Source organism: Peromyscus maniculatus, chromosome 4 (assembly GCF_049852395.1).
Source record: "Peromyscus maniculatus bairdii isolate BWxNUB_F1_BW_parent chromosome 4, HU_Pman_BW_mat_3.1, whole genome shotgun sequence".
Classification (NCBI taxonomy): domain Eukaryota; kingdom Metazoa; phylum Chordata; class Mammalia; order Rodentia; family Cricetidae; genus Peromyscus; species Peromyscus maniculatus.
The window spans coordinates 129,013,639-129,031,188 of record NC_134855.1 but is presented as its reverse complement, the minus strand read 5'-3'; the positions used below and the strand labels follow the sequence as shown (position 1 = coordinate 129,031,188).

The window sequence follows — 17,550 nt, the reverse complement described above, 5'->3', positions numbered from 1 at the left end:
AACGCAGCGCTCCTCTGTCTGGAAATTTACGAGGGCTTGGTACTTCCCTTCGGTAGTTCCTCCCAGGTAACTATTTCAGAGCAACATTCGCCGACCCTCTTTCTAGGGTTAGGCCGTTTGTAGTATCTAAGGGAAAGGATGGATGCATCATCCATACTCAGCTATTGGAGGGAACCGGTGGTTGGCTATGCAGGTGGCTCCAGGCACTTGAAGTCTGTACAAGAATTGGTCATTGAGAATCACTTTGTAAGGTCCTGAAGTCTTCTGGGGTTGGTTGATTAGTTAGTTTTGCATCCTCCCTTTGGAATGGAGAAGAGTACAGTTATGTAAAGCTGATTTCAAAATTGAAATAGCATACTTCATAGGTTTCTTTCCCTCTGTGATGGTTTCTTAATCTGACAGTTTGCCAATTTGTAGATTATTATCTTTCTTGAAAGTTTTGAAGTCTTGATAGTTCATGATCAGAGATGTTGCTTTGCAGTATTCCCAAGACAGGAATCGTAGCAGTCATTTCTTTTTACATCAGTTGAACGTTCTTTATGTATATGTAAAATATTTACCTAAATAGAAAGAAAATCAGAGCTTGAAGCTCTGTGGTAAAAGGTCATGAACTTAAGCTATGGAGAACTCTGAAGTCAGTGATTCTCAGTCTTGCAGAAGGGCTCAAACTGGCTGGTTTTGTTTTGTATGTGGGTACAATTAACTATCAAGGGGTAGGTGAGATTGCCTACTTGGTAAAGGCTCCTGCCATCAGGCCTAATGACCTGAGATCCATCCTGGGTCCTAATGGTGGAAGGAGAGAACTATCTCCTGAAAGTTGGCCTTTGACCTCCATGCAATCCACCTCACATACATGCACATAAAATAAATGTATTACATGTAATTAAAAATTAACTAGCAGGTGATTAACCTTTTGTAAAACTGATATACTCCTTTTACTTTCTCTTAAGAAAAGTTTGCCTGCATTAAAAACCTTTGATAGTTCGATTACTTTTTTTTTTTTTAATTTTACCCTCAGCCCCTCACCCCTCAGCTCCCTGCACCAGGTCCCCTGGCCCCATCACCTGCCACGTTTTCATAATCTTCTCAGGCTCCAGACCAGCAGCGCCGGCCACATGAGGCCTGATCATATAAGGAAAATACTCGGGCTCACTCGGGCCTGGGTCGGGGACCCAGGTGCACCCTGCTCTACCGCATTTCCCCTTCCTTCTCCAGACGCCCCAGCTACCCGTGACCGAAACCCCTAGACTACTAGCTCAGGCCTCCGCCATCAGTCGAATACATTTTTATTTATATGCTTTGCATATAACTTAAATAACTTAGAAGTTCTTCCTTTGAAAAAAATCAAATTGCTATGCACAGTAATGTTCAGGGGACGGGAATACTGCCCTGACACCTTCCTTGTATTAAAAGGTCCTGATTAATATTGTGGACAAAGAGAAGCATTCAGATGGTGCCCACATCCTCTGAATGAACAGAGGCTTTAGGGGAATAAAGCATAATGAAGGAAGGCCCGATTGGAGTATTACCCAATAGCTTTCTTTCCGGCTGCTTTTACAAGACATTCTGGTGCTTCACTCAGCCCAGCCCAGCCCTGTCTACCTTATCACTTACCTGGCATTGTAATTGTTATAATTGCATGCATACTTGTTGAATTACTTTACCTGTCTCCTCCCCAACAAGAATGGAAATGCAATAAGAGCAGGTTGCTTTCTCCACCTCAGTATCCCAGTGCTTGCCAAATAGTAGGTAGTAAAAAAAAAAAAAATGCTCGTTGAATAAACGAGTATCTATGGAATAAATTCCTAGAAGTGGAATTGCTGGGCCAAAGGGTGTGTTTATAACTGACAGGTAAAGCCAAAGTATGCACTGAAGAATTAGTACTGATTGTGACCTCCATCATTGTAAGTTGCCTGTCCTTAAGACGGTGTATAATTACCACATTTTGACCTTGCCTATTTCTTTTAACTCCATTCCTTGGATACTTTCAGATACATGAAAGTGAAGAAAACATATAATGGTTCTCTATGTATCTGTCACACACTTTCAAGCTTTCATTGTTGATGAGTATTGGATCATCTCTCTTCTCTGCATTCTTTTGCAGGGTGGGGGCTAGATACTTTTAAACAAATTTTATTGATTGATTGGTTGGTTGGTTGGTTTTTTGAGACAGGGTAGCCCTGGCTGGCCATCTTGGAACTAGCTCTGTAGACTAGGCTGGTCTTGAACTCAGAGATTTGCCTGCTTCTGCCTCTTGAGTGCTGGGATTAAAGGGCATGTGCCACCACCATCCAGCTTACAAATTTTATTTTCAAGCACTTTAGGGTAACTTGAACAAAAAAAAATTATTTGAAACAATGTAATAGTGATAGTACCATATATCAACTATATGTACTATCCAGTCTGCACTCAAATTTCCTAAATTCTTAGAAATGTTTTACTGATTATCTTAAAATTCTGTTTTTTTCCTTTTTCCCTACCTATGTACTTCCTTTAGAAAAATTCTATACACTCTTTTTATATATTATTTTGTGTGTGTATGATATGTGTATGAAAGTACATGTACCATGTAAAGATCAGAAGACAATTTTTCTCCTACCTTTATGTGGGTTCTAGGTTCGAACTCAGTTCTCCAGGCTCAGATGACAAGTGCCTTTACTGGATGAGTCATCTTCCTGGCCTCTCCTATACGTTTTTATCCTAATTATTTGATTTGCTGTTGTTGTTGAAAATAGGATCCTTTATCGTACCATGTAGTTTTATTAGTCATAACTAGTAACATTGTTTCTCATAGTTGTTACAATTGACTCTCTTTGACTTTCTGAGTATTCTGTTATGGCAGCTACAAGTAGTAAGAATTTTATCCCTGTCTTCCAGGTTTTATGTCACTTGTTCCTTTGTCTTTTCTGACTCATGGTCTTTCCAGACAGAAAGCCAAGCACTGTTGATACTGGACATCTTTGACAAGTTCATGATTTACTGACAACCAAGTACTTATGGTGATACTGGGTACCATTGACTAGTTCATGATTTTATGGTAGTCAGTTACTATGGGTGATACTAGGTACCTTTGGTAGTTCAATAACTTTACTGACAGCCAAGAACTATGGATGATACTGGGCACCTTCATGACTTTATTGATAATGCTTTTGGTGTTTTTTGCCATTAAGCATCATGCTAGTTATTTTGGTAAGGGGTGTGTTGCTGGTGATGTTTTTTAGTAAAAAATGGTAGCTGGGTTTTTTTTTTAAATGCCATTTTAGCATCTGTGGCAGATTCATAGTGTTTTTCTCTTTAATATAACAGGTAATAGATTTTTGTTGTTGTTGTTGGGTTTTCGAGACAGAGTTGCTTTGCGCCTTTCCTGGATCTCGCTCTGTAGACCAGGCTGGCCTCAAACTCATAAAGATCCGCCTGGCTTTGCCTCCCGAGTGCTGGGATTAAAGGCGTGCGCCACCACCGCTGGGCCGATTTTTTTTAAAATTATAAAATCATTCCATTTTGGGGATAAGTATTATTATATAGAAGTATATTGATATTTTATTCAGAAATTATACATCATTATTTGTAAGGCTCATCTAGAATTTTCTTAATTTTTTTTTCAGTACTGGCATAATGAATAGTTTTTTTTAAAGATTTATTATATTTTTAATTACATGAACATGCATATGAGTGCAGGTACCCAGGCCAGAGGTGTGGGATCCCCGATAACTGGAGTTATAGGTGGTTGTGAGCAACCTGACATGGTATTGGGAACTGTTCAGGTCCTCTGAAAGATTTGTCCATGCCTTTCTTTAACACTGAACCATCTCTCCAAACCCCCACACTTCTTCTTTTATTGCTGTCTCTATCATTGTTTCAGCGTTGTCTATAGTTTATTTCAAAGTTTCACTGGCCAGGTGTGGTGGCCTGTGGGGGTTGAGGCAGAGGAAGATGCTTGAGCCCAGGAGTTTGGGGTCAGCCTGGCCAACCTGGGAATCCGGGTACAGCTCTTTCCCTCTATGTAAGGCATTTTAAACTACTTTGGACAGAGTTTTAAATAACCCAGGCTGTTATCTAGTTACCTGTGTAACCAAGGATGACCTTGAATTCTTGGTCCGCCTGCCTCAGCCTTCAAGTGCTGGGATTACAGGCCTTTCTCCCAGACCTGGCTCAATTTAAAATACTTTCAAAATTGTCTGTTTCTTTAAAATTTATACAATTCCCATGTAAAACTGCCTAAGTATGGAACTCCTTTAGCATATAGTGTATTGTTAACTGTTACAAATTGTTCGAGGCTATCAGTGTTTAGGCTTTCCTACTGTCTGGTTCACTTTTGCTGACTTACATGTTCATGGAATATTGTCTAATCATCTACTTAATTTAGCTTCTCCTGCCTCTCTCTATCTGAGGCTATTTCCCTAATATTATTAAATATTTCCTCCCCTTCTTGATTTAGACTAATGATATGTCTAGTACAGACTACACTGGAATTTGAGGAAATGTTCCCAAGAAAGTATTTCTTATTCTAGGAGGGCTGGAGGATGCCAAGGGTCACTAGAAATGGTTCTGGCTGAAGGGTGCATTAGCCATTATGCCCTGTGGTGTTGGTTTTTGTTTGTTTGTGTGGGGTATTGTGTTTTGTACATGGTCTCATCAGCTTTAAAAAGCAAAAACAAACACCACCAACAAAAACACTGTAGCTAATTGAGACGGAAACAATTTTTGAGATCAAAAGCCCCCATTTTGTTTGTTTTAAGGGTGGGTCAAAGGGTGATTTTTAAAGGTAAATAAGGATACAATTAATATAGGTACTCTGTACTCTCTGGGAAGAGGAGTGATATTAATTTTCTTTGTCTGAGGAGCACAGGGCAGATGAACAATTTTGTAGGAGTTTTGCTTTTTTCTTGTAGCCCTGGAATTCTTGACAGTGTTCATCAAAGGCTCAAGTGGTCTAACTTGAACCCTGAGAAGGCATGCATAACATGTATAGGAATGGTCTTTCTTCTCCCAGCCTTTAGACCAAATCCAGGGATGGACAGAGACCAATAAGCTGCATGGGAAGTTTCATAGTTGGATCACTCTTCATATAAATACCAAAGAACACAGTCAACACCCTTCATTTTTTTTTCCCTTGATCCAGACAGAGAAGGGTCCTCATCCAAGATGCCGCTGACTTTAGAATAGCCCAGTGTAGCAGGAATCTTAAAAGTTCTTATTAAGCCGGGCGGTGGTGGCGCACGCCTTTAATCCCAGCACTCGGGAGGCAGAGACAGGCGAATCTCTGTGAGTTCGAGGCCAGCCTGGGCTACCAAGTGAGCTCCAGGAAAGGCGCAAAGCTACGCAGAGAAACCCTGTCTCGAAAAACCAAAAAAAAAAAAAAAAAAAAAAAAGTTCTTATTAATAAAATCAAACCCGAGGCCAGTTATTGGGGTCAATGCTGGTAGATCAGAGAGACAGAATAAGCCACAGCTATCTCACCTCGCCAGTTCCTCAGCTGGTCCTGTTTCCTCAGACTGGAAGCTTCTGTGTCCTCATCCGGAATGGGTCTCAGCTGAATTACTGCTCAAAAGCCTGAATGCTTAACCAGCCACATGTTTAACCAGCCAAATGCCTCTAGTTTCTGGTCCTCACGCCTTATATATCTTTCTGCTGTCTACCACCACTCCCTGGGATTAAAGGCTGGCTTTCTGGGATTAAAGGCGTGTCACCATGCTTGGCTATTTCCAATGTGGCCTTGAACTCACAGAGATCCAGAGGGATTTCTGTCTCTGGAATACTAGGATTAAAGGCGTGTGCTATCACTGACTAACTAGTGGCTTGTCTGTTCTCTGACCCCAGGTAAGTTTATTAAGGTACACAATATTTTGGTGAACACAATACCACCACAGCCCAGAAAGGCAGGTGACTGAGGTCAGTGTCCATGTCTTCACCTTAGCCTTCCCAAGATATAACCTGAAGCTCACGCCCCATGCGTCTCTGTGGTGTGTCTCTTCATGCTTAATTTCCTAAGATGAGAGGAAGTTCAGAGCCGACTTTTATTTTCCTGTTTTTCTCTACTGCACCTAAAACAACAGAATTGGCCCCATGTGGTTCCAGTGTAGCAAGTTGGCTTGGTCTGTTGTACTTCATCTAGACCTCCTTGGGTTAGCCTTTTCCTAGTGTGCCCTACCTTGTCATGATTGTGCTGTAGCCTGACACCAGATTTTAATAGGACTGCATTTTTTATGTTTCTGTTTGACTCAGAGTTCCGTTCAACCCACACAGTTACTACCCCTTCCCAAGGCAGCTTTCTGTGATGGCTCTGACAGACAGGTCTGAAGGGACCAATGTGAACACCAGACACCCTAAGACCAAGTTCTCAACACAAAGGAGATTTCTTTGCCCCAGAGGGACAAAGGGCAGGGGATAAGAGACAAAGACAGGAGATAGAGGACTAGGGAGAAGGGGAAAGGAACAAAGGAGAGGGGGAAGGGATATTTGTCCTGGAGGGACAAAGGACAGCCTCCGAATAGAAAGGAGACAGGAAGCCCATAGGCAAATGGCAGTTTATAAAGGTAAAAGGGGAACCTGGTGTTAGGATGAGTTGGTTTGTTTTGATTGGACATGCCAATTAGAGCAGCCAAAAGAAGGCTTTTGATTGCTGGACTTCAATACTTTGATAGCTGGACATTGGCAGTCAGCCTCGGGGGGAGGAAGTGGCCAAATAAGGGAATCGACCTTGGTGGCTGGCTTTAAGAATGTAATATAACGATTTTTAGCAAGGAAAAGGGGCTTGGGGAATGGCAAGGCCTGCCAGAATCATGTTTGTCACGCTAGGGCGTTGTTGTTCGACTCTTAGATGGTCTTTTAATAAAAACCAGAACCAGATATCTTCTATCTTGTGTACCTTTTTCTGCCCAGCCACGTCACTTCCTGGGATTAAAGGCGTGTGTGCTTCCCAAGCAAAGGCGTGAGATCTCCAGTGCTGGGATTAAAGGTGTGTGCCACCACTGCCTGCCTCTGTCTAATCGGTTATCTGGCTCTGTCCTCTGATCCTCAGGCAAGTTTATTAGAGTACACAATATATCACCACAGGGCCCTCTAGAGTCCTCCGACGTCTACATTGTGGAAAATGCTTTGGGTCAGATTGAAAGTTCTTGACCTGATCATGGAGGCCACCTTAGAAAGAGCCGTGAAATGTTTTAAAAGTTTAAAAGTGGCTGGATAAGGAAGAGCAGTAAGATGGGTTAGTGGGTGAAGGTGCTTGTTGGACAAGTTTGGTGACCTGAGTTTGACCCCTGAAACTTATGTATGGGCAGAAGGGAGAGAACTCTACAAAGCTGTCCTCTGACTTTTACATGTGTGCCATGATGGCACACATATTTTTAATACTTTAAAAAAAAGTCATGGAAGATAGTCACTTTATCAGGTCTGTGCTAATAAAGGGGGAATCCTGTTTCAGATTCCTGCTACTCCTCCCAAGAGAACACTTGCATTTCAGATAAAATATGCAGGAAGAATGTTTAACGACAGTTGTGACAAGCTTCAGGTCAGTGCTCTTTGTCTGCTGTTGGTACCACAAAACTTAAAGTTTCAGTGGATTTGGGCTTTGTGAGTGGCTCTGTCAGCACAGCAAGTCACTGGTCTCATCCTTTGTTGGGATGGGCATGTGGGATTTCAGGACAGAGGGACTGGCCAACACAGGGAAGATGGTAGCCAGAGTGCCGGGACTCGGATGTCCATTATCTAGAGGACCTGTTATTTGGGTTAGTCTCCCTGTGCTAAATTCCATTTGTTTTTTTCAAGACAGGGTTTCTCTGTGTAGCTTTGGAGCCTGTCCTGGAACTCACTCTGTAGCCCAGGCTGGCCTTGAATTCACAGAGATCCGCCTGCCTCTGCCTCTTGAGTGCTGGGACTAAAGGTGTGCGCCACCACTGCTCGGCTCTAAATTCCATATTTTATAGGATGCTACATAGTGATCTAAGTCTCAAGTGAGTCTTTTCAGAATCTGTGGCTTGGCATAAGCTGCTTAACTTTCTGAGTTTGTTTTTCTCATCTGTAATGTGGGGATAAGAATGTCTCCCAGTTGGGTTGTGATGAGACCCAGGTGTGTGGAAAATTCCTAGCATCCGGTGAGCATCAGTCAGTAGCATCTTCTCATGCAACCATCCCATTGTTATTACTAATGTTATAAGCTAAGGAACTGAGAAAGCTGTTAGCTTGTGTCAAGAATTTATTTTTCCTTCCATTCCTGCCCCCAGATTATAATCTAGCACTTCATAGTTGTGCATTTAGTGTATCTTAGTTGGTAAACATCTTTTTTTTATTACATATATTTGTTTGTGGCTTTTTTGGCGGGGAGGCGCACACAAATACTGTCTGGAGGTCAGAATAACTTGCAGGAATCTGTTGTGGAATATTGTCTTAACTAGGTAAAGATGTGTTGCATTTGTTTATGCTGCAGAGTATTACTTTAATTGTAAAAGGTGTGTTACTTTTGTTTATGCTGCATTTGTTTAGCAATGTCAGGGTGTGTGTTTAATTATGTACAGATATGTTGTGTTTGTTTCGCCTTGCCTGCCAAAGGTGTCTGATTGGTCTAATATAGAGCTGACCGGTTGATAGCTAGGCAGGAGAGGGATAGGTGGGGTTGCTAGGCAGAGGGAATAACTAGGAGGAGAAATCTAGGCTCGAGAGAAGGAGAGAAGGAGGAACATTCCTGGGGCCAGAAGCCAGGCAGCCACAGCCAACCAGCAGACTTAGAGAAGCAGTGAAAGTAAGATGCACAGACAGAAAGAAAAGTCAAAAGCCCGGAGGCAAAAGGTAGATAAAGAGAAACAGGTTAAGTTAAGAGAGCCAGCTGGAAAAGAGCTAAGTGAGGTGGAGCATTCAAAACTAGTAAGTCTCTGTGTCATGATTTGGGAGCTAGTTGGTGGCCTAAAAGAAAAAACCTGGTACAGGAATCCATTCTTTTCTTTCACCATGTAGGTCCCAGAGCAAACTCAGGTCCTCAAGGTTTGGCTGCAAGCATCTGGGTGACCATTGAGCCATGGGTCAGCCCTGTATCTGTTGACCTTAGAACATCTCTAACTGTATGGTTGAGTCATCCAACACTTTTGTAAGCCATTTTTTCCTAAGCCCCACCTCGTGTGTATGCCTCATGACATATGTGTGAAGGCCAGAGGGCAGTTTGTGGGAGTCAGTTCCCTCCTTCTACCATGGTTAAATCCCAGGGATTAAGTTCAGGTTGTCAAGCTTGGCAGTAAGTGCTCTTACACATTGAGCCATCCTGCCAGCCCTGAGCCATTTTTTTTTTTCTTAACAGTTTGAATATCTATTAGGTATGATAACACTTATAAGACTGCAGCAGCAATCATGGGTTTTACTTTCCTATGGGAAAGATAGGAGACAAAGAGAAATATGGTAGGTGCTCTGGGTACTAAGGAGAGCTGTAGAGCCAGCAAGAGACCAGCTGTGGACAAGCCACTGTGGTAGTGGTCTAAATGAGAAGGAAGCCTTTCTGACAATGGGGCACTTAAATAGAAGCTTCTGGCTGCTTTGGAGCAGAAGAATGACACAATAAGCGCTCTCTCTCTCTCTCTCTCTCTCTCTCTCTCTCTCTCTCTCTCTCTCTCTCTCTCTGTGTGTGTGTGTGTGTAGATAGATAATAGATAGATATAGAGAAATACCTTGTCTGTTACGAGAACAGCATGGAGAAGATGAGGTTAGGAGTGTTGTCATCGGTGTAAGAAAGACATTGTGGGGCTTGGGCTAGGGAAATAACCTTGGAGATGGGGGAAAATGTGGAATTCTGACCACACCTCAAAGGAGGCATTATCAGAATTTACTGATTGCTTGAGTGGAAGAGTGAGAAGAAAAAAGGAGTCTTTTCTGAGTAACTGGGAGAATAGAACTACCATTGCTGAGAAGGGAACTGTCGTAGTTGGTTTGCTGCTGCTGTAACTGCCACAGACTGGAGAAGGATTTTCATTTACAATTTTAGAGTGTGGAAAGTCCAGGATCAAATGACTGCATTTGAGGAGGGCCTTAGTGCTACAGCTTAACGCAGCAGAAGGTATCACATGGAGAAAGATTATTTTGGAGTAAATGGGACAAGGACAGAACACTTGAACACTCAAGAGAGAAGGTTTGCACTTCTAACAAAGCTACTCTTCATGATTTCTGACCCACTCCTGGTTGTAACAGCCTTAATCTGGTCTTTCCACCTCTTAAACATTCCACCCTCTCAGTACAGTCCTGTTGGTAATTAAGTTTCAACATGTGCAGGATATGGCAGTGCATGACTGTCGTCCTAACTTCTGGGGGTGCTAAGGAAAGAAGAAAGGATCACCTGAGTCCAGATGTTTGGGGCCACCACTACCCCCTTTTTTTTTTGTCATTGTGTATTTTGGAGGAATTTAAACCTCAGCATTTCGTTATAATAGTCTCACAGATCTGAAAGAAATCATAGTACAGCATCAATCAAATGTCCCAAGTGCAGAGTCTCATCTGAATCAGATATGGGTGACATTCGAGGCACAGTTCATCCAGAGACCTGTTTTCTCCTGCTGTGAGCCTGCCTTCCGAAATATAGTGGTGGGGCAGGAATTCCAAAGGGAGAGGTAGGCAAGAAGCAAGAAGTAGCTGGTCCCTAGTAAGTCTAAAGCCCATCAGAAAAAATAGCACTTGTCTAAAAGCTAAAGAATGGTGTCCTTTGATACTATATCCCACATCCCGAGCACTGTAGAATAGTAACAGTGTGTTCATGGATGCTTCAGTAGCTTTGTTGGGCTTTTACCAGGAATCATAAGTTGGAGTCTTTTACCTCAGTTCTTCCACAGTTGGAATCTCACTGGTAGCTCTACAGTTCTGAGATCTTTCTGGTGGCCCTCACCCTTATAGCTTTGCTGAGCATTTGCCCTAGCATTTGTGGTGGCTCTGCCTCATGATACCGCTATCTGGTCTCCTTGCTTATTGACAACCTACTTTAAAATCAAGTTATACATGCCCTACAGCTCTCATAATGTTCTAGAGCTTGGACAAAATTAAGCTAAAGTTTTTAGAACTCTATAAACAAGAGTGATCTGATTTCCGATATAGTTCCTCATTTGTGCCTGAGATCTCACAAGGATGGCCTTTATTCTGATTTCCAATATAGTTCCTCACTTTGAGATCTCACAAGGATGGCCTTTATTCTGATTTCCAATGTAGTTCCTCATTTCTGTCTGCCCTAGTTAGCTTTGACTGTCAACTTGAGTTGATCGTTAAACCTAGAGTCATCTGAGAAGGGAGTCTTAAATGAGGGATTGCCCAGATCAGATTGACCTGTTGGCATGTCTGTGGGGAACTGTCTTAATTGTTAATTGATATAGGAGGGCCCATTCTGCTGTAGGTGGTACCATTCCCTGGGCAGGTGGTCTCATGCTCTATCAGAAAGCTAGCTAAACATGAAGCTGCAAGTGAGCCAGTAAGCACTCCATGGTTTCTTATGCAAGTTCTTGCTTGTTCCTGCCTTGACTTCTCTCAAGGACTGTAGTCAGAGGTTTTCCTGTGTCCTGTCTGGCCCCACAGCCACTTGGTCCCAAATAAACACATAGAGGCTTATATCAATTATGAATTGCATGGCCATGGCTTATGACTCAATATTCTTGCTAGCCAGCTCTTATAACTAAACTCAGCCCATTTCTTTTAATCTATATGTCGCCACATGTTCTGTGGCTTTACCTGTGTGCCATTACATGCTGCTCCCTGGATGGCCGAATGGCGTCTCCCCTCTCTGCCTTTCTTCTTCCCCTCTCTCTCTCTCTCCTGGATTTTCCGCCTACCTCTAAGCTGCCTTGCCATAGGCCAAAGAGCTTTATTTATCAACCAATCAGAGCAACACTATTCACAGCATACAGAAAGACATCCCACAGCAATGGACTGTAGCTTGTAAGTTGAAATTAACTCTGTCCTCCCTGAAGTTGTTTTTGGCTAGAGTGTTTAATCGCAGCAGTAGAAAGGAAACAATACTATCTAAGACCCAACACACATTTAAGCAAAAATGATGAATTCTTGACTTCCCTGAAGCTTTTTCTGAGCCCTTATCAGAATTATCTCTAATGCTTTGCTCATGAAAATATAGGCTTTTTCTAACTCTCTCCAAATTATTCCAACTTTAACCCATGACCAAGTTCTAAACCTTCTTCCACGTTTACCTGTGTGAGTGTGTGCGGAGGCTTGAGGAGGGCCTGGAGTGCCCTCTTCTGTCACTCTCCACCTTATTCCTTTGGGACAGTCTCTCCCTGAACCCAAAGCTTTCATTTTTCAACTGACAACCAGCAAGCCCTAGTAATCCTCCTGTGTCTGCCCCGTTCAGTTCTGGGGTTCCAGACACCATGAGGATCACTTCCAGCATGCTATATGCACTCACAAAGAATGCTAGGCTCTAGGCTCAGGTCGTCATTCTTCCAGAGCAAGCACTCCTAACCCCCTGTGCCTCTCTCCAGCCTCAGTCTGTTTCCATAACTATAACAGAAGACTACAGATTGGGAAGATTGTAAACAAATAGGAGTTTATTTGGCCCACAGTTGTAGAATATGAGAATTCTAAGACTGAGGATCATATCTGGTAATGGCCTTCATGCTGTGTTATATATAACATAGTAGAAGGCATCATATGGAGAGAGAGAACCCAGGAAATAGAGTAGCTTCAAGCAAGAAATCACATGCCAGAGTCTGTTCACCTTTATTACAAAGCTACTCTCTTGATCTTTAAGCCACTTGTTCAGTTTTTCAAGAACTGAACCAAAGGTATGGCCCAGTGGTAGAACACTTGACTTACCATGCTCAAGGCCCTGGGGCTTGATCCTCAGTACTGTAAAAAGAAAGAGATGGAGATAGAGAAGGACTGCCAGTTGAGGAATATATGCAGAGCCAGGAGTGTTTTGATCTTTTCGTTGTTGTGTTGTTTTGTTTTGAGACAGAGTTTCTCTGTGTAGCCCTGGCTATCCTGGAATTTGCTCTGTAGACCAGGCTGGCCTCAAACTCAGAGATCCACCTGCATCTGCCTCCCAAGTGCTGGGATTAAAGGGGTGTTTTGATCTTTTATTGGTTCTTGAACTTTAGTGGTCTTGCACTTTAAAGTGAAGAAAGAAAAAGTTAAATTGCCTTCAGTTGTTATCAGACTAATGGAAGCTCAAAGGATTGGATATATTGACTGGCTTCTCATATAATGGAAAGGTAAAAGTGTAGGGTTGATGCCAATTATTTTGATGGAGAGAAAGAGGACCCTAGAAAAGATCAAGATATTGATTTTCCATTGCTTTTAATAACGTGTGTGGCAGATACACCATGTCCTTTCATCTTTGACCTGTGCTACTCTCAATCCTGGAATAGCCATACAGCTTTGCCTGAAAGTAACATCAGTGTCAGGTTCCTATACATTATTGTATTCATCAGTTACTGTGCTTTCCCAGGTACTGAGAAAGCAACTGGTGATGCAAGGAGAGGACACTTTCCCCTAGGAAATCTTGTTTTTCAGCTTTTGTTTGTTTGTTTTTTGAGACAGAATTTCTCCGTGTAACAGCCCGGCTGTCCTAGAACTCACTCTGTAGACCAGGCTGGCCTTGAACTCACAAATATCCTCCTACCTCTGCCTCCTGAGTAGTGGGATTAAAGGCATGTACCACCACCGCCCAGCGTTTTTCAACTTTTATGAATGGCAGCCATCAGCTCTTGTACTCAATGTTTTGACGAGTGCTATGGCTTAGAGAGAATACAAGAGTGACTGGAGACAGTCTGTCTGCTCTCACATTCATGTTTTTCTTTTAGAGTCTTGTTATAAAGCCCAAGCTGACTTTAAACTTGCCTTCTGTGGTCGCTTGAAAAAAAAAAAATGACCCCCCGCAAAGGGAGTGGCATTATTAGGAGGTGTGGCTTTGTTGGGGTATGTATGGCCTTGTTGGAGGAAGTGTGTCACTATGAAGGTGAGCTTTGAGGTCTCATAAATGCTTAAGCCACATCTAGTGTTTCAGACAACTTCCTGTTGCCTGTGAGTTAAGTTGTAAGAACTCTCAGTTCCTTCTCTAGCACCATGTCTGCCTGTGTTCTGCCTTGCTTCCCACCATGACAGTAATGGACTAACCCTCAGAAACTGTAAGCCACCACAATTAAATGTTTTCCTTTATAAGAGTTGCCTTGGTCATGGTGTCTCTTCATAGCAATGAAACCCTAAGACACTTTTCTTCTGCCTCAACCTCCTGAGTACTGGGATTACAACAGACATTTACTCATTGCTATGCTTCATTTCCTGATGTCCTTCCTTCCCTTTTTCTTTTTTGAGATAGGATCTTTTGTAGCCAAGGGTGGCACTAAATTCCTGATCTTCCTGACTTGACCTCCTAAGTACCAGGATTACAGGTATGCACTGTAGACTAGGCTGGCCTCAAACTCACAAAGATCTGCCTCTCTCTGCCTTCTGAGTGATGGGATTGAAGGTGTGCACCACCACTGCCTGGCATTTCATTCTTTCTTAGAGACCCGTTTATTGCAATATTTTTTATGTGCTGATTTATGTTAAAAGCATCTCATCTTTTGGCTTCTCAATTCATTCAAATGATATAATGCAAAGAACATCACCAACTAGCTACACAGTCTAGAAATAGAAAAGAAAATCTCACAGTTAGGGATACCAGGCACTCTGACAAAGCATGCCATTGTCAGGACCCTGAGGAATAACAAAGAAGACACCATTGTAGAACACTTAATATCTAGCTTAAGGTTCTAGAAGAGCCTCCTAAACCAGTGTGGGCCATGTGGAAGCCTGCCAGTGTCTCCCCAAGGCCTCAAGAGAAAACTGGAAGATTCTGGAGGGCCCAGGGAGAGATTTCGAGGTGTGAAGTCACCCAGGAGATGCCATCGCTATGGTGAAAAGCTGTCTCAGGGGTCATCACACTCTCTCTCAGCTCCTTGCTTTGAATCTGATTCCATAATAAAGATCCCATAGTGAGAATCAAGGCACAGAAAGATAATAGGGAAGTGAAGTTCTCCTCCAGACTTTTAACTGTGTGGTGCATATTGAAAATGGGATCTGTGTTTTCTTTCATCCATTTAAAAAGTAGCTTTCACTTAGCCTTCCTTGAAAGCTAGATAATACAACTAAAATATGCACAGGAGTAGGTAAGTCTCAATCTGTATAGAGCTTATCGTCTTGGAAGGAAAAATACAGCCAAAGAGGTAGCACATAAATACCAAGTAAAATTCAACAGTGTGATGAAGTGCTATGGAAAAACAAAACTGAAAAACCAAGAACAAGATAGGAAACACGGTCATGTATGAAGCCTTGGAAAATCTTTGTTTTTGTTACTGCCAGAACCCATCCAGTCCGCCTTCCCCCCAACACAAAGCAGACCTTCCCACAGTGGGGTACTCAGCTGGTCAACTCTGCCAACAAAATCCTCATGATTTTGTTTTCCTCTTTGGAAACAAAGAGACGTTAGAGGTGGTGGCTGTGTGTTTCATTAAGGTCTTGAAGTTTTCAGCAGTGTAGTGTAATTACACCTAATACCAACTATGTTGGAATAAGATTTGAAGGTTGTTAAGATTTCCGCCTAGCCGGGTGCAGTCTCCTTTAATCCCAGCATTCAGGAGACAGAGGCAGGTGGATCTCTGTGAGTTTGAGGCCAGACTGGTCTGCAAAGCAAGTTCCAGGACAGGCAGAGCTGTTACATAGAAAAACCTTGTAATGAGTCTTTTTCTGAACCGCCAGCTCTCAAATAATGGCTTGGAGACTTCTTATTAATTATGAAAGCTTGGCCTTAGTTTAAGCTTGTCCTGCTAGCTCTTATAACTTAAATTAACCCATTTATTTTAATCTGCGTGCTGCCATGTGGTTCGTGGCTTTTACCTCTCCTTCTATATGTCCTGATTCCTCTGAGTCCTCTCTGTCCCCAGAAGTCCTGCCTAACCTCTTCCTGCTCAACTACTGGCCATTCAGCTCTTTATTAAACCAGGCACAGTGATACATCTTTACAGTGTAAAGGATTATTCCGCAACAAAACCTTGTCTCAAAAAAAAAAAAAAAAAAAAAAAAAAGATTTGTACCTAAAAATTAACAAATATTTAATTCACCTACTACTGTTGGGGAATTAATCTTTATTAATGGGTTTACTCTTTTGTTCTTTCTAAGAAAATATTCTATAATAAGATCAACAAGAAAACACTTGAACTCTTTTGATGATTACAGGGACGGAATTGCAACAGTTACTTTCCTCGTTGCTGTAACAGACATCAGACAGAACAGTGTAAGGGCGGGGATTTATTTTGGCTCACAGTTTTAAGAGGGTATGACCTACCATGGCAGGGAAAGCGTGGTGGCCTTTTTTTTTTCTCTTCTTACTTCATGTTCATTGGTGTTTTGCCTGCATGTATGTCTGTGTGAGGGTGTCAGATCCCCTGGAACTGGAGTTACAGACAGTTGTGAGCTGCCATGTGGCTGCTGGGAATGGAACACAGGTCCTCTGGAAGAGCAACCAGTGCTCTTAACTACTGAGCCATCTCTCCAGCTCCAGGAAAACAGTTTTCTAAGGGATCCTGCTGCAATAGGGTGTACTGGAAGCTCTGTCTTCTCAGGCGTTCTCTCCCATTCTTCTTTTAAATTAATTTGCATGTTTATGCCCTGGAGCTTTTGATAGATTGGGGTCTTGGCTTCATGATATCTTTTCTGTTGTCCCAGTTCAGAGTGTGATCTCTCTTTAATTGAACCAGAGTGTCAGTTATAAGACTTTGTCTTCAACTACTTTGTCTGGACTTTAAAATTTGCTCAAGATCCTCTTTTCACAAAACTGTGTGTTTTCACATCTTCTTGTTCTACTTATGCACTCTCACTGTAAAGGCTAAGAACAAAGATCAGTAACCATGCTATAGACTGGCTATGGTCTTGAAATTACCTCTATAAAATAACCTATTATCTTCTACTTTAGCCTCACTCAAAATTTCAGAACATAGAACATAGCCAGATCTTTTGCTAGATATAATACGGATAGTCTTGATCACAATTCTTGATAGAATCTTTATTTCTCACTGAAACCTGATGAGTAGTCTTTTCTTATCTGCTGTCCTATTGGCAGTCTAATCTTCCTAGTTTCCAAGAGAACAACCAGATCATTAAACTATGCTTACAGCACTCTGGGGTTTCTGCAGGCCGCAGCTCCAAACTCTTCCACTTCCCTCCCACATACCTGTTCCCAAAGCCTGTGAGCCATATGGTTAGGTTTGGTACAGCAAGACCCCACCCAGCAGTACCAGTTTCCTGTATTTAGTTACTTTTTTACCCTTTTCGTCAGTGGGACAGAATATCTGACAGACCAACTTAAGGGAAGAAAGGTTTATTTTAACTCACAGTTTCAGAGGGTACATTCTGTCACAGCAGGGAGCAACTGGGTTGGCAGGAACATGTGGCAACTGCCTTTTACATGTTGCCAAACAGGAAGCAGGGAGAGGTGAATGTTGACACTCAGTTCACTTTCTCCTTTATTCCATCCTGGCCCCCAGGTCATGGAATGATTGTGCTTATATTCAGGATAGGTCTTTCCTCCTCAACTAATCCTCT

General features: G+C 42.3%; 1 protein-coding gene and 1 non-coding gene across 5 annotated transcripts in view; one reads left to right on the top strand and one right to left on the bottom strand.

Annotated features, from left to right (window-relative positions):
• Nucleotides 1-17,550, top strand: part of Abhd12 (abhydrolase domain containing 12, lysophospholipase) — an 83,365-nt gene that overhangs the window by 5,956 nt on the left and 59,859 nt on the right. The window contains exon 1 of one of the 4 annotated variants that reach the window (XM_076570822.1): nucleotides 7,429-7,510. The exons of the other annotated variants lie outside the window; for them this stretch is intronic. Coding sequence (XP_076426937.1) covers nucleotides 7,470-7,510 — 41 coding nt within the window. The 5' untranslated portion in view covers nucleotides 7,429-7,469. Of the gene's footprint in view, nucleotides 1-7,428; nucleotides 7,511-17,550 lie in introns of those variants that run through there. 4 annotated transcript variants of the gene reach the window in all.
• Nucleotides 1,041-1,179, bottom strand: LOC121829232 (small Cajal body-specific RNA 17). Its single transcript, XR_006072015.1, has one exon.